General features: G+C 38.2%; 1 protein-coding gene and 1 long non-coding RNA gene across 4 annotated transcripts in view; one reads left to right on the top strand and one right to left on the bottom strand.

Annotated features, from left to right (window-relative positions):
• The window catches only part of TAB2 (TGF-beta activated kinase 1 (MAP3K7) binding protein 2), a 91750-nt gene that overhangs the window by 25544 nt on the left and 40323 nt on the right, over positions 1 to 25883 (bottom strand). For both annotated transcript variants that reach the window (XM_086708103.1, XM_025925698.2), the window contains 2 exons: positions 22408 to 22598; positions 11181 to 12681 (listed from right to left, as the gene is read on the bottom strand). In XM_086708103.1, coding sequence (XP_086564229.1) covers positions 11181 to 12681; positions 22408 to 22509 — 1603 coding nt within the window. In that variant the 5' untranslated portion in view covers positions 22510 to 22598. The remainder of the gene's footprint in view (positions 1 to 11180; positions 12682 to 22407; positions 22599 to 25883) is intronic.
• Positions 8111 to 25883, top strand: part of LOC147581286 (uncharacterized) — a 30904-nt gene continuing 13131 nt past the window's right edge. Inside the window, exons 1-2 of one of the 2 annotated variants that reach the window (XR_015251639.1) lie at positions 19922 to 20037; positions 21266 to 21390. This is a non-coding gene — a long non-coding RNA (uncharacterized LOC147581286). Of the gene's footprint in view, positions 8260 to 19921; positions 20038 to 21265; positions 21391 to 25883 lie in introns of those variants that run through there. The other variant, XR_015251638.1, reaches the window with a different exon arrangement.

The following is a 25883-nucleotide window of genomic DNA, read 5'->3' as shown; positions in this document are numbered from 1 at the left end:
CAAAACTGTTCTAGACTGTAACTGTTGACAGCAGAGGTATTTGTTTTATATGCCAATGTATAATTACTGTCACTTATTTAGTGATGGAGTCACAAAAGATTGAGAGATGGCAATTACTCATTAAAATTATGTTTCCTGATGTTTTCATCTACTTTTGCCATTTAAAAAAAAAATTTTAACGTTTATTCATTTTTGAGAGACAGAGAGAGACAGAGCATGAGTGGGGAAGGGGCAGAGAGAGAGGGAGACACAGAATTGGAAGCAGGCTCCAGGCTCCGAGCTGTCAGCATAGAGCCTGACGCGGGGCTCGAACTCACAGACCATGAGATCATGACCTGAGCCAAAGTCGGACGCTCAATCAACTGAGCCAGCCAGGTGCCCCTACTTTTGCCATTTTTAAAGACAGTTTGAAATCAGATCTTTCAACAGTGCTGAAACTGGGCCTCTAATGTGGGCCACAGATGTAACAAAACTATAAGGAATGATGCCTAACTCCTATGATTAGGCTTCTGCTAGATAAACACTTTGTTGGCCTTTATTTGTGTGTATAAGTAAGATTCTACATATAATTTTACAGCATTAAGATAGAGACACTGTCTAAAACTTCTGTTATAGAGAAAAAGAAAACCAGGGCCTAGAGATACCAAAAGAGCCTCAAAGAAATACAACTGGATGAACCATTAAAGGAACTGGGGGATGTTTATAGCTTAGAAAAGTTTTGAAGGGTTGCCACAGGAAAGAGAAATGAGTCCAGTTCAATAGGGTTCCAAAGAATATCACTATAAAGAGAAGATATGTGCAAGATTTCTGGTCTTTTTTCAAAATCTTGGAATGGTGAAAGGCTTTCTAAATAAGACCTAAAACCCAGAAGCCAGAAAGAAAAAAAAAAAAGGTTGATAAGTTTGAACATATAAAAGTAAGAAACTTTATAAAATAAAAAAAATTTATTGACCAAGTTAAAACAACGTATTAGAAAAAAACAGTAGGTATCTTATAAAAACAGACAAGTTCACAAAATACAAACAGCTTAAAAAATTAACACATGAAAAGGTGCTCAACCTCACTCATTTTCAAAGATGCAAATTTTAAAAAACCCGAGCAATAAATTTTTACCTACCAAACTGACAAAGATGTATTTTTTTTTTCAATCACCTATATCGTGATGATATTCATCACGAGGGAGGGAAGGAGAAAAAGAACATTCTTACAAATGTTGTCAAAAGTGTTCCCCGTTTACAAATATGAGATTATAAACTGGTAGCTAGATAGAGTCTCAAAACTGGCAATATTTTCTGTGATAGTCATCGGTGTCCTTCACCAAATATTTCTGGCTCTCTGCCTTCCAGGTATATACAGTAGAATTATGCCTCCCCATTCTCCAGGAATTAGATGTGGTTACGGGTGGCTGTGTAACTTCCTTTAGCTAAAGAGTAACATGTGTCAGGGCAGAAGCTTAAGGAATCAGTGCTGATTTGCTGATTTTCCTTTGTTTTATCTGAACAATCATGGAAACGTGGAATGGCGCTTCCCTCAACCTGGGTCCTTAAGTGAGGATGATATAGAACAGAGCCCACCAGCTAATCTACTGTGGCAAGTGAGCTAGAAATAAACTTTGGTTGTTAAAGACACGGTTTGTTACTGACGTATAACCAAGCCTAAATGATACATCTATCAAAATTAAAAATACACATATCCTTTGACACATCAGTTCCACTCCTGGTAATCTCTTCTGCCAACATACTTGGACATGGGCATAAATATGTATGTACAGGATTTTTACTGCAGTGGTTTGTAAAAATAAGACCTTAATGTCTATCTATCAAGAAAGGACTGGTTATGGATTATGGTACAAACTACTGTGCAGCCATTTTTTAACAAAGAGATCTATCTGCACCTGCTGTCATGGAATGCTCTCAAAGTGATAAAGAAAAAAAAATGACAAACACAAAACACAAGATACTATATTTCATTTGTATAAAAATATATCTATATACCTATATACCTTGATTTGCTACATTTCAGTTTCTAGAAGAATGCAAAATGAAATATTTGTGAATAGCTATCAGTTGCCTCTGGCGAGATGAACTTTTCACTACAAACCCTTTTGTTCTGATTGCATTTAAACAAAACAAAGCAAAACAAAACATCAAGTATATGTAGAAAAATACTCCAGTACAATTTCTATTAGAATCCCAGCTGACTTCTTTGTAGAAATTGACAAGTTTATTCTAAAATTTATATAGAACAGCAAGAGACTGCAAATAGCCAAAAGAATCTTGAAAAAGAACCAAGTAGAATTTACAGGTCTCAATTTCAAAACTTACTACAAAGTAACAATGATCAAGACAGTGTAGTACTGGCCTAAAGATAGACATATAGATCAATGAAAAAGAACTGAGAGTCCAGAAATAAACCATGTGTTTATGGTCAACTGATTTTCTATGAGGGTGCCAAGATCATTCAGCGAGGAAAGAAAAGCCTTTCCAACAAATGGTGCTGGGGCATCTGGATAAGCCCCAGGTGAAAGAATGAAATTGGACCCTTACCTCATACTATTATATAGAAATTAAGTCAAAATACATCAAAGACCAAAATACAAGCACTAAAACTACAAAACTCTTAAAAGAAAACATAGGAGTAAATTCTCATGACCTTTGCTTTGGCAACTGATTCTTAGATATGACACTAAAAACAGGAGCAATGAACGGAAAAACAGATAAATTAGATTGCAGCTAAATTAAAAACTTTTGTGCTTCAAACAACAGTCAAGAAAATGAAAAGATAGGGGGCCTGGCTGGCTCAGTTGGCAGAGCATGCAACTCTTGACTGTGGGAATCATGAGTTCAAGCCCCACATTGGGCATAGAGCTTACTTGAAATAAAAACTCACAGAATGGGAAAACATAACTGCAAATCATCAGAGACTTATATTCAGAATACACAAAGAATTCATACAACTCAATAATAAAAAGACAACCCAATTTAAAAAAGGCAAAGGCTATAAATAGGCATTTCTCCAAAGAAAATACACAAATGGCCAATAAACACATGTCGTAATCCTCAACATCATTAGCCGTCAGAGAAATGCAAATCAAAACCACAAAGAAATACAACTTCATAGCTACTAGGATAGCAAGATTCAAAGTCAAATGATGGCAACTATTGATGATGTGGAAAAATCAAAATACTCACATACAGTTGGTGGGAATGCAAAATGGTACAGCCACTTTGGAAAACAGTCTGGCAGTTCCCCAATGGTTAGCCACAGAATTAGTATAGGAATCAGGAATTCTACTCCCAGTATATATTCAAGAGAAATAAAACCAAATGTCCACCAAAAAGGTGTACATGAATGTTTACAGCGGCATCATTCATAATAGTTAAAAGATGGAAACAACCTAAATGTCCATCAACTGATGAATGAACAAGCAAAAATGTGGTCTCCATCTATACAAAAGCACGTTGTTCAGCTGAAAAAAAGAATGCAAGTAATAACATATGCTGCAACATGGATGAATTCTACAACACTATGCTAGGTGAAAAGAGCCAGTCATGAAAGTCTCCATATTAGGTAATTCCATTTATTGTAAGAGTCCAGAATATATAAATTTAGAGCCAGAAAGTAGATTAGTGGTTGCTTAAGGCTGAGGGTAGGGGTGATGGGGCAGGCAGCTGATAGCTAAAGGGTGTGGAGTTTCTGAGGTGACAAAAATGTTTAGTATTGGTTGTGGCTATGGTTGTACATGTGACTCTGCCCAAAATCATTGGTTTGTACACCGTAAGTAAGTGAATTTCATGGGTGTAAATTCTATCTCAATAAAGCTACTAAAATGAATAAAAATGTTTAAAAAGTATATTAAAAGAATGAAAGAGATTTGTACAGGCTGAAATGCAATGATCTTAAGCAAAAACTGTGGAGCGTACCTCTCCAGTGTTTATGTCCTACATACGGTAGGTTATGTATGTATTATAAAATCCCACATGTGTGTATCTATGTATGCCATATGTGTATAGTGGGTTCCCGTTACAAAAAGTATGTGTGTGTACGTGTATGATTACAGAGAGAAGGGGGATCAAGACTGTTAGTGGAGGTTACCTCTGATAGTTAAATGGTGGGAGGGCCGGGGGGGAGACACAGGCAGGTGTTGAAAGGAGACAGATTGTAATCCTATCTTCCTTTTTTGGGGGGGGGGGGGAGTTGAAATTTCTTTTATCATGTGCATATGTTACTGCATAATACTTTTTAAAGAGACCAGTTTAATGCAAGAAATAACTTGCCAAAAGGCAGAACTGTGCAAAGTGGGATTTGCTACCTCGGGAGGCAGCTTCTCTCTCCTCAGGGATTGAAGTACGTACAGAATGGGTTTACAATGACTAGGGATCGTGAGGACTAAGTGTTAACTGGGCAAGTGGGCTGGATGACCTCTGCACAATTGTACACAGTTGTACAATTCTAAATGACTTTTGAAGTCTCTTCCAATCCTGAGATTTCAAATTAAGAAAGGTAGTAAGTCTTGAGACTGGGAAGAACCTATGAGAAGTAGGGCAGATTCAAAACTAATTTAAATTTTATCTCCTCTTGAAAAGAATATTTAGCCCTCTCAATTTTTGTCATGATTAGCATATTTATTGAATATTGTTAAATAGAAAGTGTGATTTGGAGGGAAGCACTGGTTAAAAAAAAAGGACAAGGAATAGCACTGCTAGGAATTTACCCAAGGGATACAGGAGTACTGATGCATAGGGGCACTTGTACCCCAATGTTTATAGCAGCACTCTCAACAATAGCCAAATTGTGGAAAGAGCCTAAATGTCCATCCACTGATGAATGGATAAAGAAATTGTGGTTTATATACACAATGGAGTACTACATGGCAATGAGAAAGAACGAAATATGGCCCTTTGTAGCAACGTGGATGGAACTGGAGAGTGTGATGCTAAGTGAAATAAGCCATACAGAGAAAGACAGATACCATATGTTTTCACTCTTATGTGGATCCTGAGAAACTTAACAGAAACCCATGGAGGAGGGGAAGGAAAAAAAAAAAAAAAAAAAGAGGTTAGAGTGGGAGAGAGCCAAAGCATAAGAGACTCTTAAGAACTGAGAACAAACTGAGGGTTGATGGGGGGTGGGAGGGAGGGGAGGGTGGGTGATGGGTATTGAGGAGGGCACCTTTTGGGATGAGCACTGGGTGTTGTATGGAAACCAATTTGACAATAAATTTCATATATTGAAAAAAAAAAAAAAGGACAAGGAATGAGACATACAAAGTCCAAGGAGCTAAATTTCATCTTGTAATTTTCCTTATTTGTTTTTGTATTTCAGGTTCAAAGTCAAGGCTACTACTTAACAGTATGATAGGACCATAAATATAATTGGGGAAAAAGTAGTAGGGAATCATTAAAAATGTTTATAACCTTATATATGTAAATTTAAAAAAATGTTTACTTATTTTTGAGAGAGAGAGAGAGACAGAGAGTGAGTGGGGGAGGGGCAGAGAGAGGGAATCTGAAGCAGGCTCCAGGCTCTGAGCTGTGAGCACAGAGCCTGATGCGAGGCTCTTCAGAAATAAAAGAGAAGAAGACATAATTTTTGGCACCAGTGGTAATCTGGTAAGAGCCTCTGCCTGCTATAACAAAACATAGAAAGCAGGCCTTTCCTTCCATCCCCCACAATGTAAATTAGTTTGAATCAATGAAATGTTTGTTCTTCACACCTAAAGAAGTTGCCAGTATTACTAAAAGCGTACATCTATGAATGCGAGAGGGCACCAGAAAGTCCCAGAATACAGTGAATGATAAAATATTTACTGGCACTTTTCAGAAGTTAGGTACAGTCAGGCAGTATGACTCAAGGGGGAAAACGTAGCTTGTGGCCACACAGTATCCTTACTACTGGCAAGCAATTTTTACTTTAACATTTGTTCTTAGCAGATAGAATAGGAGTCTTCTTTATATACAGACTTCAAAAGGGCATTTCTCTCTAACCTGAATTTGTCTTTTCTGTTGGGCATTCATTTGTGTCTCTGGTTCCTGTAGTACTTTGATAAGGACTCAAGTGTAATTTAATTCCTTTAGCAGTGGTGTTGGTAGACTTGGGTGATGAAATGAGCAGGACCTGGGAAAGTTTCATTAATTTATCCCTTTTTCTTCTCATTCGATAGCAGAGGGCTTATCAATCAATGTATCTTTTATAGACATAAATTCTCATTTTTGACATGTTTTATTGTAGTATTTTTAGATTTTAAATGTTAGATGAAATACAAATGAAAAAGAATGCATTTAGTGTACCAAATTTATTTATGTATGTTCTGTCCTCAACTTGAGAAAAATATTTTCCTACGACTCTGGTACTTGGCTCAACTTCTCTTTCTATTCTGAAATAGTCTGTTCCAGGAGCTTTAGAGAGATCAATTTCACTGCAGGAGGCAGAGACACTTCTTTTCTCTTTATTACCCATGCCACATAAATCAGAATTCAGGTCTTTTCTTAAAGATCACTATTATTCGGGTCACCGCATTAAGTACCATAGTGAGTGCTGTATAAACTGTAGAGCGTCAAACACGTATAAGTTAACCTCACAAAAGATACATTTTCAGGAAAGAATAATTTTTTTTTTAAGTTTATTTATTTTTGAGACAGAGAGAGACAAAGCATGAACGGCGGAGGGTCAGAGAGAGGGAGACACAGAATCTGAAACAGGCTCCAGGCTCTGAGCTGTCAGCACAGAGCCCGACGCGGGGCTCGAACTCACCGAGATCATGACCTGAGCCGAAGTCGGCTGCTTAACTGACTGAGCCACCCAGGCGTCCCGAATAATCTTTTGATTTGAATAGAACCAAGCCAAAGAAACACGAGATCAAGAATTTTGTCACTGGATGATGCATAAATCTAGGTCAACAGCAGTTCCACACTAAACAGAAAGAAACAAGATGAAAGGGCTGGAGAACGGTACTCCCGCCAATCCGGTGTGCACGCACCAGGTAATACAAGGATACGCAGCCACACGAATGTTATGAAATTCCACATGTATGTACATATGTGCAAAGCAAGCGAGTGCTGTTGTTTCAGCTGTCTGAAGGCTGTTAGTGTAGAGAAGTAATTTGAGCGGCGGATTCCGTGGAACCCTGCTATTTGTTACTTGGGTAGGCTCTGGGCTCTCAAACCAGGGCCTTCACTCATCAGCATTTTTTTTTTTCTTTAATGTTCAGGTGCCTTTTGAAGTCTAGTGCTCCCTATACTTCTTTCTCCAGGGGACTGCTTTATTTTTTCAAGTCGTTTTTCTAATTATATCTGTATATTGTGATTTCTTTCCCTATAGCTGCCTGTTTTTGTTTTACTTATTTTTATTGAGTGATCTTTTAGCTTCACGCTTCTTAAACTGGGGCACATGTCGCCCCCACAGTGGTGAACCAGGGGTTATGTGAAGCTACAAGACAAACTTGAAGCATCTATCCAGAGGGTTTATTTTTAAAATGTGGAAAGAGGTTACAGTGCTGTGGTTTAAGAGTGTGGGCTCCACTGTCAATTTCCTAGGTTAGAATCTTGTCATTTGTCCTTTGGCAAGGTATTTACCCTGTTTCTAAGTATGTTAATCTGAAAACAGGAATAATACTAGTGTCTGCTTTATAGTTGGTTGTGGGAAATAAATGGGCATTCAGAAAAGTGCCTAGCACATAGTAAGCTTTCAGCAGGTATTTATTAGTTATTATGTATCTTACTATTAGATTATTCATTTTCCCCTCTCTGAGCAAAAATAAGCAAGGATGGAAAGATGGGAAATGCTGGCATGGAGATTTAGACAGGGAGACCAGGGATAATTTCACTGAAAAGGTGACATCTGAGTAAAGATCCAAAGGGAATTAACTGGATTCTGGGAGAAGAGAATTTCAGACAGAGAACAGCAAGTACAAAGATCCTAAGGCATCCCTTCCATTGTTTAAGGAAGGCCAATGGCAAGAAGACCAATAGGGCTGGAAGTGGTAAGCAGAAGGAAAAGAGATGAGCGATGGGCAGTGGATCAAATAAGGCTTCATAGCTTTTACTCTGAATGAAATAGCCATCATATGCAGAAGAGTGATATAATCTGACTTACGTTTTTTAACAGCATCTGTCTGGCTGCTGAGCTGAAAGAAGACCATAAGGAAGCAGAGTGAAAGCAGGTCGGCTACTGCAATAATCCACTTGAGATGATGGTGGCTCAGACCAGAGTGATAATAATGGGGTGGTAAGAAGAGAGAATTCTTGATACACCTTGAAGGTTAGAGTTGATAGATTTTCAGATTAGATGTGAAATACGAAAAAAAGATGGTGTCAAGGGTGTTTCTGAAGTTTCTGGCCTAATTAAAAAAAAAAAAAATTAAATTGCCATGAACTGAGATGGGAAAAGTGATTACAGGGAGAGTAAGCTGGAGGGAATATCAGAAGGTATTTCAGACACGGAAAACTTGAGACGGCCAGTAAACATTCAAATGGAGATGTTAAATAAGTAGTTAAATAAACTGGCTTGAAATTCGGGATTAAGTCTAGGTTATGAATTAGGGAATCATCAGCACATAGTATTTATAGAGTCATAAGGCTGAATGAATCACCTAAGGAATGGTACAGACAGAAAAGAGAAGGGGCCCAAGGATTAAGCTTTGAGGCATTGATCCCACTTCTTTGAGAAGTGGAAGGATGAAGAGATGAGAGATGAGGGAAGGAGGACGAGCAAAGAATAAAAAGGAAGGTGGAAATTTTATAGTATCCTAGAAGTCAAATGAATAAAATGTTTCACTGTGAAGAGGGTGCTTCACTGGTAAATGTGGCTGTACGCACATCAAGGAAGATGAGGGCTGAAAGGAGACAGATAGGTTTTGTAACAATGCTGTCACTCATGACCTTAACAAGAGCTGACTATAGTGGAAAAAATCCTGACTAGAGTAGATTCCAAAGAGAATGAGAAAAACTGGGAGATAGCAAGTTTAAGCAACACTTTATATTCACAATCCAGTTAAATGTGATCATCATGTCTATTTCAATTGAAAATTCCCTTTACCAAATCGTCTCCATACAACAATTTATTCTCCATTTAAGAAATAGCAAACTATATGAATACAGGAAATCTGCTATTTTGATGGAAGGAGAGAAGGAGAAGGGAGGACTTTGGGAGAAGAGTAAGAATTAAGTATCAGTGGAATAAATAGTGGTATATTAAAATTCATATACCACTGAAACCAAACAAAAATGGTTCCAGTTTGGGGCACCTGGGTGGCTCAGTCAGTTAAGCATCTGACTTTGGTTCAGGTCATGATCTCATGGTTCCTGAGTTCAAGTCCTGCATCGGGCTCTGTCCTGGCAGCTCAGAGCCTGGAGCCTGCTTTGGATTCTGTGTCTGCCTCTCTCTTTCTGCCCCTCCTCTGTCCCTCTCTGGCTCTCAAAAAGTAAACAATAAAAATAAACAAACAAACAAACAAACTGGGTCCAATTTAGTCACAGATATATGGAAAACAAACAGAAGTTTTAGCACAATTTTTAGTGCAATTGGAATCACCCACAGACCTTTGAAAACACACATGTACACTAGGCTTCACCATTCAGAGATTCTAACTGAGCAAGTTTGGGTTAAGACCTGGGCATCTTAATTTGAAAGCTGCACAGGTGTTTATGGAATCTGAAAACACCACAGTCCAGCTTGAGTTGAAAATCACAAGAATCTAATTGCTTGAAACATAAAATAAGCCAAAACAATCAGGCTCTTCTGAGAAACTCAGCAGTGAAATCATTATTTTTAGAATTGTTTTTAAGTTTATTTATTAAGAGAGAGAGAGAGAGAGAGAGAGAGACAGAGAGAGAGAGAGACAGAGAGAGAGAGAGTATCCCAAACAGGCTCTGCACTGACAGTGCAGAGCCTGATTAGTGGTTTGAATTCACAAAACATGAGATCATGACCTGAGCTGAAATCAAGAGTCGCAAGCTTAACCAACTGAGCCACCCAGGTGCCCCTATTTTTAGGAATTTTTAAAAGGACAAGTGGTACTAGGGGTAGTAGGTGGCTGCGTGGGAGTGATGATATATATAGTACTTTCCTGCCTACAGTACTTGGAACAATTCACTGGGGACACAAAGATGAGTACGACATGTTGTTACTCTAAAGGACTCGCAGCCAATCTACAAATCTACATCAATAGTCAAGAAGACACTTACCCTCCACTTTCTTATCTGAATGAATTTAACAGTTTCCTACTGAAGATTATGTAACTTAAGGGACCAAATAAAATATGTATGACAGAAATTATCTCTACTTGAACTAATACAGATATCATTTAGTATTATGTCAGTATCAACTAGTCTATTTCAGAAAAGGATAATCAAGAGAGACAGACTGAAAACTAATGTTTTTATTCACAATTCCAAATAAAAAGAAAGGCTGCATTCATGGATGATTAAGGGTGACTGAAAGAGACAAATATCTAGAATAGAAATCAAATCTCTGAGTTAAATTATTCTAGGACTTGAAGAAGTTAGCTTTTGACATAAAATAAGACGAACAACGTCATATTAGAAAAATGAAAATGCCTTAAGAGTAAGTAGAGAATTCGCCTGGTTGAAGAAGGCAGATTTACTGTATGAATTCACTCATCTCTTACTAAGATGTGTGTTTGTAGAAATTTTAAAGGGCAGGTAAGCATCACCACGGAGAAGAGAATTACCTGAAAAGCAAACATTAAGAAAGTAAACAGACCAGGAGTGCCTGGGTGGCTCAATCAGTTAAGGATCCAACTCTTGATTTAGGTTCAGGCCATGATCTGGTGGTTTGTCAGTTTGAGTCCCGTGTTGGGCTCTACACTGACAGCGTGGAGCTTGCTCGGAATTCTCTCTCTCTCTGCCCTTCCCCCGTATGCACTCTCTCTCTCTCTCTCTCAAGTAAGAAAATAAGCATTAAAAAAAAAAAAAAAAGTAAACAAACAAGAGTGGATTGTTCTGAAGTTGTGATAACCCTATCAGTCAAACTTTAACTTATACAATAATAAAACTGAAATTCAAAGCTCATATGAATACTCTCAAAGGTTTTAAAAACAGTATGAGTTGGGGCAACACTTAAAAGATGCAGTAATAATGCTGACAGCCATGTCTACGGTGAAATCCAATATACACCAATAAGCCCACCATGGAAAGTGACCCCACCTTCCGTATTATTACCTTGAGTGTAGGCAGCATCATCAGATCCCATACTCAACTTCCGTGCTTCACTTATTCTATCCACATGTGCTAAAGTAGGGTCCGTGAGGTGCTGAATATTCTCTGTTTCTACATAATGATCAGGATGGTTTAGAAGGTTTGTAAGTTCAAAGGTAGGGGACACCACCCCTGGTGAAACTGCAGGGGGTTTATTAGGAGAAACTGTAATTTTGAAAGTATATTTTGTATTGGGTTGAGTGACCACCACTCGAGGAGAAGTTGCGGAGTTATTGCCTATTGCTCGGCTTTTGGGAGGGTGGTGGTGAATAAAGGCAGGGCCCATGCTCACTTGCCCAGACATGTTCCTAGAGGCCGCAGATGCTCCGGAGTTTGTGGATATGAAGAGGGTGGGCTGATTCCTCATGATCTGTTCATCTCCTGGGGCGGCATTGGCCGAAATGTAGACCTTAGGTTGACTACGGGACATCATCTCATCAGTATTTGGGGGACTGGCAGCTATGTAAACAGTGGGCTGATTTCTATTTAAGGTCTGGCTGTTGACCGAAGAGGAACTGCTGGAGGTCCGAGGTCCAGAGGAACGCAATTTTGAAGAGCTGTTTCTTTGTGGGGGTTCAAGTTTGATTTCGATCTGGTTTTTTCGAGGTCCTGTCGAAATGTTCTGAATGTTGTATTGGCTATGGGCAGAAGACTGGGAGCTCCCAGATGAATGAATGGTCGGTGGCTGTGGAGTAGTAGGTGAACTGATGGGCATGTAGACGTGAGAGGTCTGGTGGCCTTGCTGGTTTGGCTGCTGGGCTGAGGTATGTGACATAGGATTAGATGCAGGATAAGGAGTCCAGGGGCCAGGCTGTGAAGGCTGATAGACTTGTTGAGGGTTCATAGGATTAAACTGAGATACCCAGCCAGAATGCTGTTGTGTCTGTCGAGCTGTACCACCAGGAGTCGTAATATAAGGCCTAATATAGATAGAATTTCCCTGTGGACTGTTCAGTACAGGGGGAGGTACACCATGTATGTGCAAAGATGTAGGAGTGTTACGACCAGTCTGGATGTTTGGGGCTAATGTCACCATTATGGGATTAAATCTGGGAGTCTGCTGAGAAAGGCTAGATGTTCCTTTGCTGCCTAAGTGAAATCCAAGATGCGGTGCTGAATTTGAAGCACCTGATGCACTAGACATTCCAAAAACATTAAAGCCTTGAGGAGCTTGAGCTGGTGCTGTCTGTGGCTCCTGCTGAAATAGCTCGTTATTGGCCGGACCACCTGGAAGTTGTCCATCACTAATGCTGTGCGTCAGAGTCCTGCTTCCGTTCACTCGATGTCCTTCTCTCCCATGGTGGTAAACATTCTGCGACTGCAAGTCCAAGTTGAGAGAAGTCATGTGATTGCGTAGGCCAGAAACTCCAGAGTCATCCGAGAAGTTCAAGTCTCCTTCACCATAAAGATACCTTGTACTCTCCTGAGAGAGAACTGCACAGCAGGCATCCAGGTTGTTATTATTCTATAAAACAAAAATAAAAACAGCTTGGTGTTAACAACCAGAAGCTCATGCTCACATGCTCATCACTACTAAAATATTACGTGATTAACTAGCGACTAGTTAATACAATTCTAACAGATCTGTTGGAATCTTTAATTTGAGAAGAACTATTTTTGGTGCAAATGACGGAATTATAAAAATCCTCACTGCTAACTTAATGGAAAAGCTCTCTAGCAATAGCTGACAGCAAACCAGGTCACGGTTCTGTTTTAGGAGCTGTTTTGTAAGTAAAATGGATTCATGCAAATACAGTAAAAGTATAACCTAATTAAAAACACGATTTGAATGTTGAACAAAACATAACCACTCGAGTATTATATATTAATTAGATGTCCTGCATTCAAATGCTGTATCAATTGTTTTAAACTAATGACTTTTTAAAAAAATCACGTATGGAGTGTTTAAATATAAAAAGTCTGAAAATTCACAACAAAGTCATCTCAATTCCTTACATGCTTCCTCTTAACCTGTGTAAAAAAACCCCACACATATATAGGAAATGGAAGTTCCAGGGAGGCCCTAGAGTAATGGAGTTCGTATCTCTGCCTTTAGACAGTACCATACAAATCTACTCCACAGAAATGAAAACAAAAACAAAAAAGCAACCAGATTATTTCCAAAGAATCCTCAAGAGACTGACCAATCATTACTCATAAATCATCCATAAAAATATTTACTGAACACCCGAAATATGCACAGTAGTCTGAGCCTGTGGAAAAACTCAATGACCTATAAAACCAAACTTTCCCTAGAAGAGTTCTGGAACTCGATTAGGGAGACAAACCATGGATTTATGAAAAGGTAACATTATTAAAACAGGAGTATGTGCCAAGTGGTTTTGAAGTTCGACAGAGTCAGTACTGTAGGCTACTGTACAAAGAACTGTTATTAAGGGACATGTAGTCTGATGGGTTTTATATATAGTAGGATATGCGTTTATACACGACTTGGATAGGAACAAAGAATTCCAGGTGAAGGGAATGGCAGGAGTAAAGACAGATGTAAGTGTGATCAACAAAAGCATATTTTAAACAAGGTAATTTCAACAGACTTAGTTGGAACTAAAGGTTTTATTGGAGATTTTAAGATTTTAAGAAAAAAAAAGAGATTGAGATTAAATTAGGCATACCTCGTTTTACTGTGCTTCTGTGCTTTGCAGATAGTGTTGTTCTTTTACAAATTCAAAGTCTGTGGCAAGCCTGCATTGAGCAAACGTATTGGCACTGTTTTTCCAACAGCATTTGCTCACTTAATGTCTCTGTGTCACATTTTGGTAACTGTTGCAATATTTCACACCTTTCCATACTATTATGTTTGTTATGGCAATCCATGATCCAGTGATCTTTGATGTTACTATTATAATAGATTTGGGGTGCCACGAATTCTATGGATGTGCCACGACCCACATCCATAGAAGATGATGAACTTAACCGATAAATTTGTATGTTCCGACTACTCTCTCTCCCTATCCTTGGGCTTCCCTATTCCCTGTGACACAATACTGAAATTATGCCAATTAATAATCCTACGATGGCTTCTAAGTGTTCAAGTGAAAGGAAGAGCCACCCACGTCTCTCACTTTAAATCAAAAGCTAGAATTGATTAAGCTTAGTGAGGAAGGCATGTTGAAAGCCGAGACAGGCCTCTTGTGCCAGAGAGCTAGGTTGTAAGTGCAAAGGAAAAGTTCTTGAAGGAAATTAAAAGTGCTAGCCCAGCGAACATACTAATGATAAGAAAACGAAATAGCCCTATTGCTGATATGAGAAGGTTATAGTGGTCTGGATAGAAGATGGAACCAGCTTCACCATTCCTTTAAGCCAAAGCTGAATCCAGAGCAAGGCCCTAACCTCTCTTCAATTCTGTGAAGGCTGAGAGAGGTGAGGAAGATGAAGAAAAATCTAAAGCTAGAAGGGGTTGGTTTATGAGGTTTAAGAAAAAAGTCATCTCCATAACATCAAGTGCAAGGTGAAGCAGCAAGGGTTGATATAGAAGCTGCAGCAAGTTATACAGAAGATCTAGCTAAGACAATTAACAAAGGTGGCTACATTAAACAAATTTTCAGTGTAGATGAAGCAGCCTTCTATTAGAAGGAGATGCCATCTAGGCCTTTCATAGCTATAGAGGAGAAGCCAATGCCCAGCTTCAAAGCTTCAAAAACCAGGCTGACTCTCTTGTTAGGAGGCTAACGCCTCCTAGTGACTTGAAGTTGAAGCCAATGCTCATATACTATTCCCCAAATCCTAGGGCCCTTAACAATTATGCTAAATCTGTTCTGTTTTTGCTCTAAAAAGGGAACAAAGCCTTGATGACAGCACATCTGGTTACAAAATGGTTTACTGAATATTTGGAGCCCATAGTTGAGACCTACAGCTCAGGAAAAGATTCCTTTCGAAATATTACTGCTGACAATGCACTTGGTCACCCAAGAGCTCTGATGGAGATGTACAATGAGATTTATGTTGTTTTCACGCCTGCTAACATAATACCCACTCTACAGCCCATGGCTTACGGAATCATTTTGACCTTCAAGTCTCATTATTTAAGAAATATGTTTTGTAAGGCTATAGCTGCCACAGACAGTGATTCCTCTGATAGATCCGGGCAAAGTAAACTGAAAACTTTCTGGACATGATTCACCATTCTAGATGCCATTAAACACATTTGTAATTCATGGGGAGAGGTCAAAATACCAACATTAAGAGAAGTGAGAAAGAAGTGGATTCCAGCCCTCACAGACAACTTTGAGGTGGTTCAAGACTTCAGTGGACGAAGTCACTGCAGATGTAGTGGGGACAGCAGAAGAACTACAATAAGAAGCAGAGCCTGAAGAAGTGACTGAAATGGGTCATCTCATGCTAAAACTAACCGATGAGGAAAAAAAGTGGTCTTTTTGAGATGGCATTTACTGCTGGTGAAGATGCTGTGAAGATTGCTCAAATGACAATAAATGATGTAGAATATTATATAAACTTAGTTGAGAAACCAGTGGCAGGATGTGACGGACTCCAATTTTGAAAGAAGTTCTACTGTGGGTAAAATGCTATCAAACAGCCTTGCGTGCGACACAGAAATCGTTTGTGAAAGAGTCAGCTGATGTAGCAAACTTCATTGTTTTAAGAAACTGCCACAACCTTTAGCAACCACCTCCCCGATCGGTCAGCAGCCATCCACATCAAGGCAAGATCTTCCACCAGCGCAGAGACTGTGACTCACAGAAAGCTCAGATGATGGCTAGCAGTTTTGGCAACAAAGTGTTTTTTAATTAAGGTATGCTCATTCTCTTTTTAGACATCATGCTACTGCATTAATAGACTACAGTATAAACATACTTTTTATATGGCACTGGGAACCCCCAAAATTCGCTTGACTGGCTCGGTTATGATATTTGCTTTATTGTGGTGGTCTGGAACTACACCCTTAATATTTCCAAGGTATGCCTATAATTGAGGGTTTTGAAAAATGAGTCACACTAAAGTTAGGACCAGATATAGGCTGTGGGGAGAGCCACTGAACGTGAATGAGCAGAGAAGTGCAGACACAGGGTATTTTGGGAGGGTGGTCTGTTGATACTTCATATGAAAAGGAAAGGGGCAACTTCTGGATAAGACCACCACTGGAAGACATGAAATAAGGACTGTTTGACAGTAGACACAAATTACGAAGGATTACAAATAAACAGTCAATGCAATTTGTCTACAAGAGAGAAAGAGACTTCAGAGAGGTTGGAAGATTAGGAACCTGACAGAAAGAGGTCAGTTTTAGACACAAAAAAGATACGTAACCAAGTTAAAATGTTTACAGGTGGTTTGATAGGAGATAATACCTTATTAGAGAAAACTGAACTACAAAAGGCATCTTGAAGTCTTGTTAAGAAATGACAGTCCACAGTTTGAACAGGTAATGCAAAATATAGTGGGCAAGGCTTGACTTATTTCCGCCCTGAAAGCTCAAATCTCTTATGCTGTAAAAATTTTTACCCTACTCATAACTCTGAATTGATATATATTAGTTTTTCAAATAAAATTTTAAAAGTCACCACAATCTTTATCAACCAATTACTCACTATAGTTAGACCTTACCTTTTGCCAAACCTAAATGGTGCTTTTTGCTTCAAGTTACCTTTATTGCTATTCCTAGCAAATTCTCCCTACTAAACCAAAGCTCACAAAGACCCCATCTTCTCGTCTCTTCTCTGCCAACATCCCCAAATTAAAATGTGTCTACTAAATCCAATCCCACACTTCCTTTTTTAAAAGAGATACTCCTATTTACAAAGTCTTTTTCCTTAATTCTCTTGAGCTCTCAAAAATCCCTTCAATCCTTTATAAAATCTGATTATTTAATATGTTCTAATCCCAGCTATGTCATAACTCACACGCACTTAGGTTATTTACCCTCTACAGACATCACTTTCTTATCAGAAAAACACTGACAAGTAGTATACTTACAGGGATTTTATAAGGCCATAACAAGATAAAAGGAAATGTACCTTTTATCAAATGTATTAAAAATTAAAACATTAAAAATTAAAGAGTAAATACGATAAACTCATCTATATCATCGTCCATCTGTAACAGTATCAAAATCTTTTTTCACCCAATGTATATGCCCCAGCTACTCCCCTCACAACGCTAGATCAAGTCTCAGACATTATTTCGCTTTCATCTGTAAATACTTCAATATGTATCTTTTAAAAATAGGGACTTGGCCGCCTGGGTGGCTCACTTGTTTGAGTGTCTCTTGATTTAGACTCATGTCATGATTGCAGGGTCCTGGGATGCAGCCCTAATGCTTGGGATTCTCGCGCTCTCTTTCCCTCTGCCCCTCCCCCACATATGCAGGCACACACACTCTCAAGATAAGATAAGATAAGATAAAATAAAATAAAATAAATAAAAATAGGGACTTAACCATAATCACAAGGTCCCTATCACACCTTAAAATAATCAATACTTGATATCACTTAATATCTAAATAGTGTTGAAATCCTACGTCATAAACGTCTTTTTAGTTAGCCTGAAGGAGGATCTAAGAAAGGTCCACATATTTAATTTGGCTGATATGCCTCTTAAATTTCTAATAATAATTAATCCTCCCGTCTTTAAAAAATTCTCTAGCCATTTGTTTGTTGAAAAACAGTCATTTGTCCAGTAGAATTTGCCATCTAGACTGGATGGGTGCACTCTGTGGTGTCAATATCCCCTGTATTTCATCGTGAATTAGTAGTTGTAACTCTAAGTATAAGCAGGTTCATATACAAATTTTTGGCAAGACTCTTTACAGCGTCTGTTACTTACTGCATCACAAAGGGGGCATAATAATGTCCCCTTGTCCTTTTATGACTTTCAAGCTGATTGGTAGATTCTGATATTATCAGCCTGATACAGCTAATGATTTCTAGCAGTTACTGATGATCGCTATTTAGAATCTTTATTTCATTAGGGATTGCAAAATGCCGATATTTGGGATATCTCAACTGTAAGATTCCTTTTTTAAAAATTTTAAAAAAATATTTAGTTTTGGGGGGGGGGGCACGAGCAGGAGAGAGGCAGAGAGAGGTGGAGACAGAACGTGAAGCAGGCTCCAGGCTCTGAGCTGTCAGTACAGAGTCTGACGCGGGGCTTGAACTCAAGAGATCATGACCTGAGCCAAAGTCAGATGCTTAACTGACTGAGCCACCCAGGTGCCCCTAAGATTCCTTCTTCATGTATTAGCTGCAATGCTTCCTCAAAGAACTTGCTGTCTTCAACTATTTGGTACTCTTTGCACAGAAGAAACAGAGTAAATAATTTCTTTCTCTCTACTGGTTTTTAGAATAATGAATTGGTGTTCTAGCAACCCCTAAAAGTTACTAAGATTTATTTTCAGTATCATCACAAACTCCAGCATCTTTAATGTTTTGATGTTTATTGATTGTGGTCATTCTTATTTGATCTTTAGGCTGGTGGAAAGGACTTCAAGTTGGTCCATGTGTATACATGACATGAACCCAGTAGCCTTTCATAGCTTGTTTTGTCATATGACAAGATGTCCAAGATCATCTTGTACACTTCCTACCCTAGAGGAATCACCTATTTCTCAAAGACGCCCTAGTTACTTTTAGTGGGACTCCATTTAAGTGTAACAAGAGGTGTGGGGTAAGATTCTAAAAGGTTGAAAATCATTGCTTTTTTGTATATATGCAAATCTGCATTCTCTTCAAAGCTACAAAAAGGTCTGACTCATTATTTCCAGTTCCTCTTTCATTTTTCCTCAAGCTTCTTACACAGACCCAGAGATTACAGATAGTGATATCCTCTGTGATCATCCTTCTCTAACTGATTCATTCACCCCTTCAACCAATTTACTGAACTTCCCTTAGGCAAACAGAAAGAAATACAATTACTGCTAAGGATCTCCTGGTCTGGTAGAGGAAATTAATGTGTTCACAAACAGAATAAAGAATGATAGGTGTAGGGATAAGGACTATGGGCAGAGGTCACCTGAGAAGACTTCACCTAAGGATATGTATGGTACTTAATATTAAGTCTTACAAATACTAAATAAACACTACTTAATGCATTACTGTTAGAATAGCAAATTTTAAACTTATAGATTCAATTGTCATTTTAAGAGAACTGAAAAACTCAGTTAAAAAAAGGAAGTCAGAGTGTTAACGATGCAGTATTTTTACACCATTCTAATATTTAATTAACAAATATAAACTTTAAAGATATGAATTATACCTGCTGATAATATTGTCATCTTAGAGAATCCACAGCGCAAGGAAATGATACAGGCAGTTCCAAACAGAGGAATCTGAGCAGTCAATAAAGTCAAGAAAAGAACAGTAGATATTTCTGTCCTTAAGAAGCAAGATGTTTGGGGTGCCTGGGTGGTTCAGTCAGTTGAGTGTCTGACTTCGGCTCAGGTCATGATCTCGTGGTTCGTGAGTTCGAGCCCCGCATCGGTCTCTGTGCTGACAGCACAGAGCCTGGAACCTGCCTCGGATTCTGTGTCTCCCTCTCTCTGTCCCTTCCCCACTTGTGCTCTGTCTCTCTCTCAAAAATAAGTATTAAAAAAAAAAAAAAAAGAAGAAGCAAGATGTTTAAGAGCATGTAAACACAGTGGCAGCATGGCATGATCCTTTGACAACTAATTTCTTATATTTTCTTTACCGTGTTTTTTTCCATCGAGGAAAGTTCTGAACCAGTGTATTTATTACAGGGAGGTTCCCTCCAGAGGAAGGACAGAAGCCTACCCAATTGGGAAAGGGACAGCAGCTCCCAAAAGAAGAGGCTGTTACCAAATAAGAGATGTTTAGAAGTACACTTAGAGGTAGCTAAATTTACAGTTTAAAAATATCTCCCCAAATTTGGGAAGATGTGCACCCTAGCTGTGCTTTCAGAGGAGCTCTCCCCATCCCTTTCTTTTAACATTTCTTGTTCTAGCACATACAAATTACATTATTTGGATGCCCGGAATGATCATCAACTCAATTTAGAAGAACGTGATCTGTCACATGGGTAATTTGCAAGCAAAACCGATTTCATTTCAGTTATCATTAGGTGTTAGGAAGCTTGCCTTCGGGCAGTTTGCTTTGTGAAACCAGATTAACATGGTAAAAGTGTTACTACAGGGCGCCCAAAAGGAATTCAAAATCATTTATTTTCTATTTTTTGGTAAAGTTGAATACATGCTTACTGACTACATTTTTAAAAAATTGGCAGTTCTTTCATATCAAGTCTTATAACATTTTATTGAAGAAATTGTATTATTTTTCTATTTTTCAATGACTTACTGAACTCTCTCAGCATAGGGTTATTTTATTATCTCTCAGCATAGCGTTATTTTATTACAAAAGTCTATTTGAAAAGTTAGAAAGAAGTACCTGGATTCTAGGGGGAAACACTCCCCACTATCTCTGCTCCTCCCCATATTTTCTTTAACTTCTGACTCCACTCTTAGTGGATTACTGATTCATTCACCAAATATTTATTATAGGTCTTCTACTATTATTATTGTTATTATAATATTTTATAATATTTATTAAGCACTTCCTATGATTCAGGTATCCTACTGGTGGTTTTACTTTCTTTATCATATTTAATTCACTGTTAAGTTTTTTATTCCCATTGTATAGTTAGGAAAATGAGGGCCAGAGAGGATAATTAAATTACTGTTAGTAACTGTCAAAACTTGAACTCAAATCTGTTTATCACCCCAAACATGTTATTTTTTGATTATTTATTTCAAAATTTTATTATTTATTTATTTCCCCCCAATTTTACTAAGGTATGATTGATAAATGAAAACTGTATATATTAAGGTTGTACAATGTGATTTTTTAAAAGGTGTACAATGTTATGATTTAATATAGTTATACATGGTGAAATGATTACCACAATCAAGTTAATTAACACATTCACCACTTCACATTGTCTCTGTCTCTGTGCATTTTTTTAGTGGTGGTGAGAACACTCAAGAGCCACTCTTTTTGCAGATTTCAAGTATACAATACAGTATTGTTAACTCAAAACATATGCTCTTAAACACTATATTATAGAAAGAGCGAGGCATGTTCAGAGAATTCCAATCAGCTGAGGACGTCTGCAGCATAGGGTGTGAGGAGGAAGGACTGGGCAAGAGACCAGGCTGCAGAAGAAGGCAGGATTCCAGATCACAGGCCTGGTATGCCCTCTTCGCAATATATGAACTTTATTCTGAAGGGTATGAAAAAACAATCATGAGGTTTTTAAGCAGGTAAAAACATGATGAAATCTGCACTTAGAAAGACACGTTGGCAGAAGTAATAAGGAGGACTGGAGAGACCAAAACTGGATTAGGCTACAGGCAGGTAGAGCAATTAAATGCACAGATAAAAGGTGACAGGAGTATGAACAAAATGTAGTCACTTGTATCAAGCAGATATCGAGCCTTTAACAATTTCATACAATTTCAAACTTTTAAATTAATTTATCAAGAGAAAGTATGTCTGAGCCCAAATTACTTTTTTCTATCTCTATTTTTAACAAGCTTGGAAAAGCAGTTTTTGATGGAGAGATTTCCAGTTTAATCAAATGAGAAGGCACAACTGTCACCAAATATTTAGAATTCTGGATTTCTAAGACTGTACACGCAAGAAAAATGCAAACATTTATTAGATGGTTAGTGACAACTGGAAAACCTACAGATTAAATTAAAACATATAAAAACAAACTTTTGTCTTTAAAATTGGAACCTGAGGCACTGTTGAAGTCAAATTCCTTCATTTCACAGACAAGCAAACTAAAGTATAAAGAAGGCATATTACTTGCCAAATGCGCTTGGGGTGCTCATTTAGGATCAGAACCCAAGTTTCCTGACTCCTTATTTAATGATTTCCTGACTCTCATATGAAGATCTGGAATTTTTAAAAAGTGCAGGGGAAAAGTGAAGCGAGCTCAGAGTAAGTATGGACCATGTATCAGGGCTTTATACTGGGCTCTCATTTAGTCCTCACGTCTACTTCACAAGGTAGGTACTACCTGTATTCCATAGAGTCTAAACACCTCGTTAAAGGCCACACGGCTATCAGACACCAAAGTTCATTTCTTTTCATCGGAGCACACGAGTGCCAACAGGAAGATAAAAGAGTTTTCTTCTAATTAAAAAAAAAACAACAACCCAGGTTTGTATGAATGAATGCAGAAATCATTGCACACTGACCTGTAACATGCACCTGGATACAACAACTTCAGGTACTTCAGGGAATTTTTGTCGCAGGTCATGTAAAACCTGAAAATCAATTTGGTGGCTTCCTTGGGCCATTCGTATATTGCCTGATCAGGACTATTTGTACAGTAGGCAATTCTAGGCCTTAGTGGAAATAGTACTCATCTCTTCTGTCCAAGCATTTTCTGTGAAAGAAAGAAAAAAATTTTAATGAGAACTGATTAGAGAATGAATATTGTTGTGGATTTAAAATTTCAATACACAGGGCACGTGCTTTAGTACCTAACATTTAATATAAGTTATCAAAATATTATTTAGTCCTACAATGTTTTCCATGTAGTTATACTGTCGTTTCAATTTATAACTCCTGATGTCAAACTTTTAGATTGTTTAATCCCTATTTGTATGCCTTATAATGGCTGTGCCAAAAGGCATTTAAGAAATTATTGTCAAGGATGTCTTCCCTCATTCTTCTAAACGGGGAAAATGAGTAACATTACTGACATTTTTCTTAATAATTAGAAGAGAATCTGAGGTGAGTTATCTTATTTACTCAAAATTTTTAAAGTTTGGAACCTGATAAAGTTTGGTTCTAAAAATGACTTTGCATGCTTTGTCTAATAATGAGCTATATAACCCAATACATTTTCTTAATTTCCAGATATACTTAATCCTTAAATGTGTAATGAATTCATTCTCAGGGGATCAGTGGCATTTTATTCCCTCTGTTTTAATAAAATCAGTATTTTAAAATATACTATTACTTGAGGCTCAACCCCAAAGGTCTGGATTTAATTGGTTGGGGAGTGGCCTGGGCATATGGATTTCTAACACTTCCCCAAGTAATTCTAAGGTGTGGCCAAAGTTGAGAACTACCTACCTTCTTTTTATTCCTAATGGAAACCACGTTTAATTTTGAAAGCCCTTTTGGCATATAAATAGTATGTAAGTATATTAAACCTAAATAACATGAAAATATTTAAATATAATGCTATTTGTGTGATCATGTCATTTTATGATAAATTTAACAATAAGACAATCTCTTTGAAACAGGTTTCTTATCTGTAGTATTTCTCATTTAACCTTGCTAATTAACATAAGCTTAAAAAATACAAATCTGTAAACTCCATCAATATAGGAATTAGGTCTCTTTTGTTCCCTTCATGTAGCTAGCACTGTGTAAGCACTGTTCAGCATAACAGTAGATATTAAAATATTTTTTATTAAATTTAGTTATGGTAGAACTTCTGAGTCTTCCACAGAATATATAGACATCATGCATAGTAAAGCCTTTTAGCTTTTTATTATCATTTAATTAAATTCCTTAATTGTTTCGTCTATGTGATTTCAGCTTAGTTATGTCACACAGGTAAAAATTACAATGGGTTATAGGAGAAAAGAGGAGTACTGAAAATTAGTAAATGGTATTTTAAAATAGCTTAAGGGGTGATAAATGAGCTACAACACTGCTCAACTTGGGCTAGCCTCCCTTGACTTCACTCCAGCCATCAGCTCATTTCTCTGCCCCTTCCCTCTTCTGGGCTAAAACTCCTGGAAAGGAAGGGTTGTTTGTACCTCAGTGTCTTCCCTTTCTCCCTCCTAATCTCTTTTAGCCTACACAATCAGGCTTTCGCAGTTTTTCTCCACTGAAACTATACTTCTCAAAGCTGCCGCAGGCCTTCAGGCTGTCAGACCTCATGAGCAGTCCCCAGTCCTCATCTAACCACAGCTGAGGACCCAGTCAACCAATCTCCTCCTTTGAACAAGTTCCTCACTTGGCTTCTGAGGTTTCTACTCTTCTGGTTTTTCTCCTACCTGCTGGCAGCTCCTTCTCAGCTTTGTCAGATCCTCTTCCTTTCCTGCACATCTAGATGTTGGTGGACAATGGAGTTCGATCTAGGGTTTCTTTTCAACTATACCTACACTCCTCCGCAGTGTAATTTCATCCAAATATACCGCTTTAAACAGAGGCATTTGTATCTCCAATGTCAAGGGAGCGCTCTCCCTTGAGTTCCACACTAATCTAGCCAATTACCTGCCTGACATCTCCTTCTGGACATCTAAAGCTCACTTCAAACTTACTATGTCCAAAAGGAAACTCTTAATTTCCCCCCTTTCAAGCCAATCCTTTCGCAGTCTTTTTCATCTCAGTAAATGGTGCCATCATTCATCCAGTTGATCCTTCTTTCAGATCCCAGATCTAATCCATCATCAAGTCTTGTTGGCTGGATCTGTAAAATAATATTCTGAATCTGACCACTTTCTCCCACCTCTGTTACTGCTCTTGTCCAAGCCACCACTGTAATTCACACAGACTGCCACTGCAAAGGTCTCTTCCTGTTTCGTCCCTTGCCTTCATTTTCTGTTCCCCCTCCGCCCCTCATTCTATCGAGGGATCTTTGTGAAAAGTAAACCAGAGCAAAATCCCCTGCTCAGTCCTACAACACGAGGCCCATGGCTAACTACCACCCCTCAGACTTCACCTTCTACCATTCTAGTCCCCTCGGTTCTGGTTAGTTCTCGAAAAAGCCACTCTTTCCTCCCTTATGGCTTTTGCACCACTGCTCCTTCTGCCTGGAACATTTTACCCTCAGATACTTGCACGGCCCCCTTTCTTAATTCATTAACATCTCTGATGGAATGTCACTTCCTCAGAGACAGTAGCTTCCTTGACCAATCTCCCAAGAATAAAGCCACAAGTCTCCTCCTCACAACCTCACACCCTACTTTTCTTCATAGCGTGTCAATACCTGATATGTATGTATTTATTTATTTTCCATCTATCTGCAAAATGGTAACTCCACAGGATCAAAAACTTTGAAATTCACTGCTATACCCACCTCAGGACCTAGGTCAAACATGCAACATCTGCTGCATGAAATGAAAGTTTTACTGTATGGTTTCTTCACATTACTTTGCTTCTAAAACACTTTTCAAATGATCTAGATGTGGAAATTTTTGCACAATTTGAGGGAGAGGCAAATAAATGAATTTTCAGTCTAATTCAGGACCACCTTTATTAGAAGAGGATGAATCACGAAAATAAATTTCAACTTATCCCATTATTAAAGCATAAAGTTCCCAAATTCTTTGAAAAAGTCTTATCACACTTGCTTTTCTAATAAAGACCATCAAGTACACAAACAACAAAATTGTTCATATGTACAACTGTATTTCAGGGATTTCATTTCCTGTAATGGCTGAATGGCTCCTACTAGCTCATTTCTCTCATAAACACTATAAACACTAGACAAAGTATAAAAACAACTACATGAAAGCAGAAGGCATAACCAGTAATAGAGATGGTGGGGAGGAGGAGGAGTCAGTACTTAGAAGGTTAACAGCATGGGGTGATTTTCCATTTTTTTTAGTGGCGTTTAGCCAGAGAGCAGGCCTCAGCTGGTTCGGGTGGCTAAAACCTAGACAGAAAACCTACAGCCGTACCAGCTTAATGAACCAAAGGGTAGACT

The sequence above is a fragment of the Puma concolor genome, chromosome B2, assembly GCF_028749965.1.
Source record: "Puma concolor isolate L17-30 chromosome B2, mPumCon1.1.hap2, whole genome shotgun sequence".
Lineage (NCBI taxonomy): Eukaryota > Metazoa > Chordata > Mammalia > Carnivora > Felidae > Puma > Puma concolor.
The sequence above is the reverse complement of the archived record's forward strand: the minus strand, read 5'-3'. Positions and strand labels throughout refer to the sequence as shown.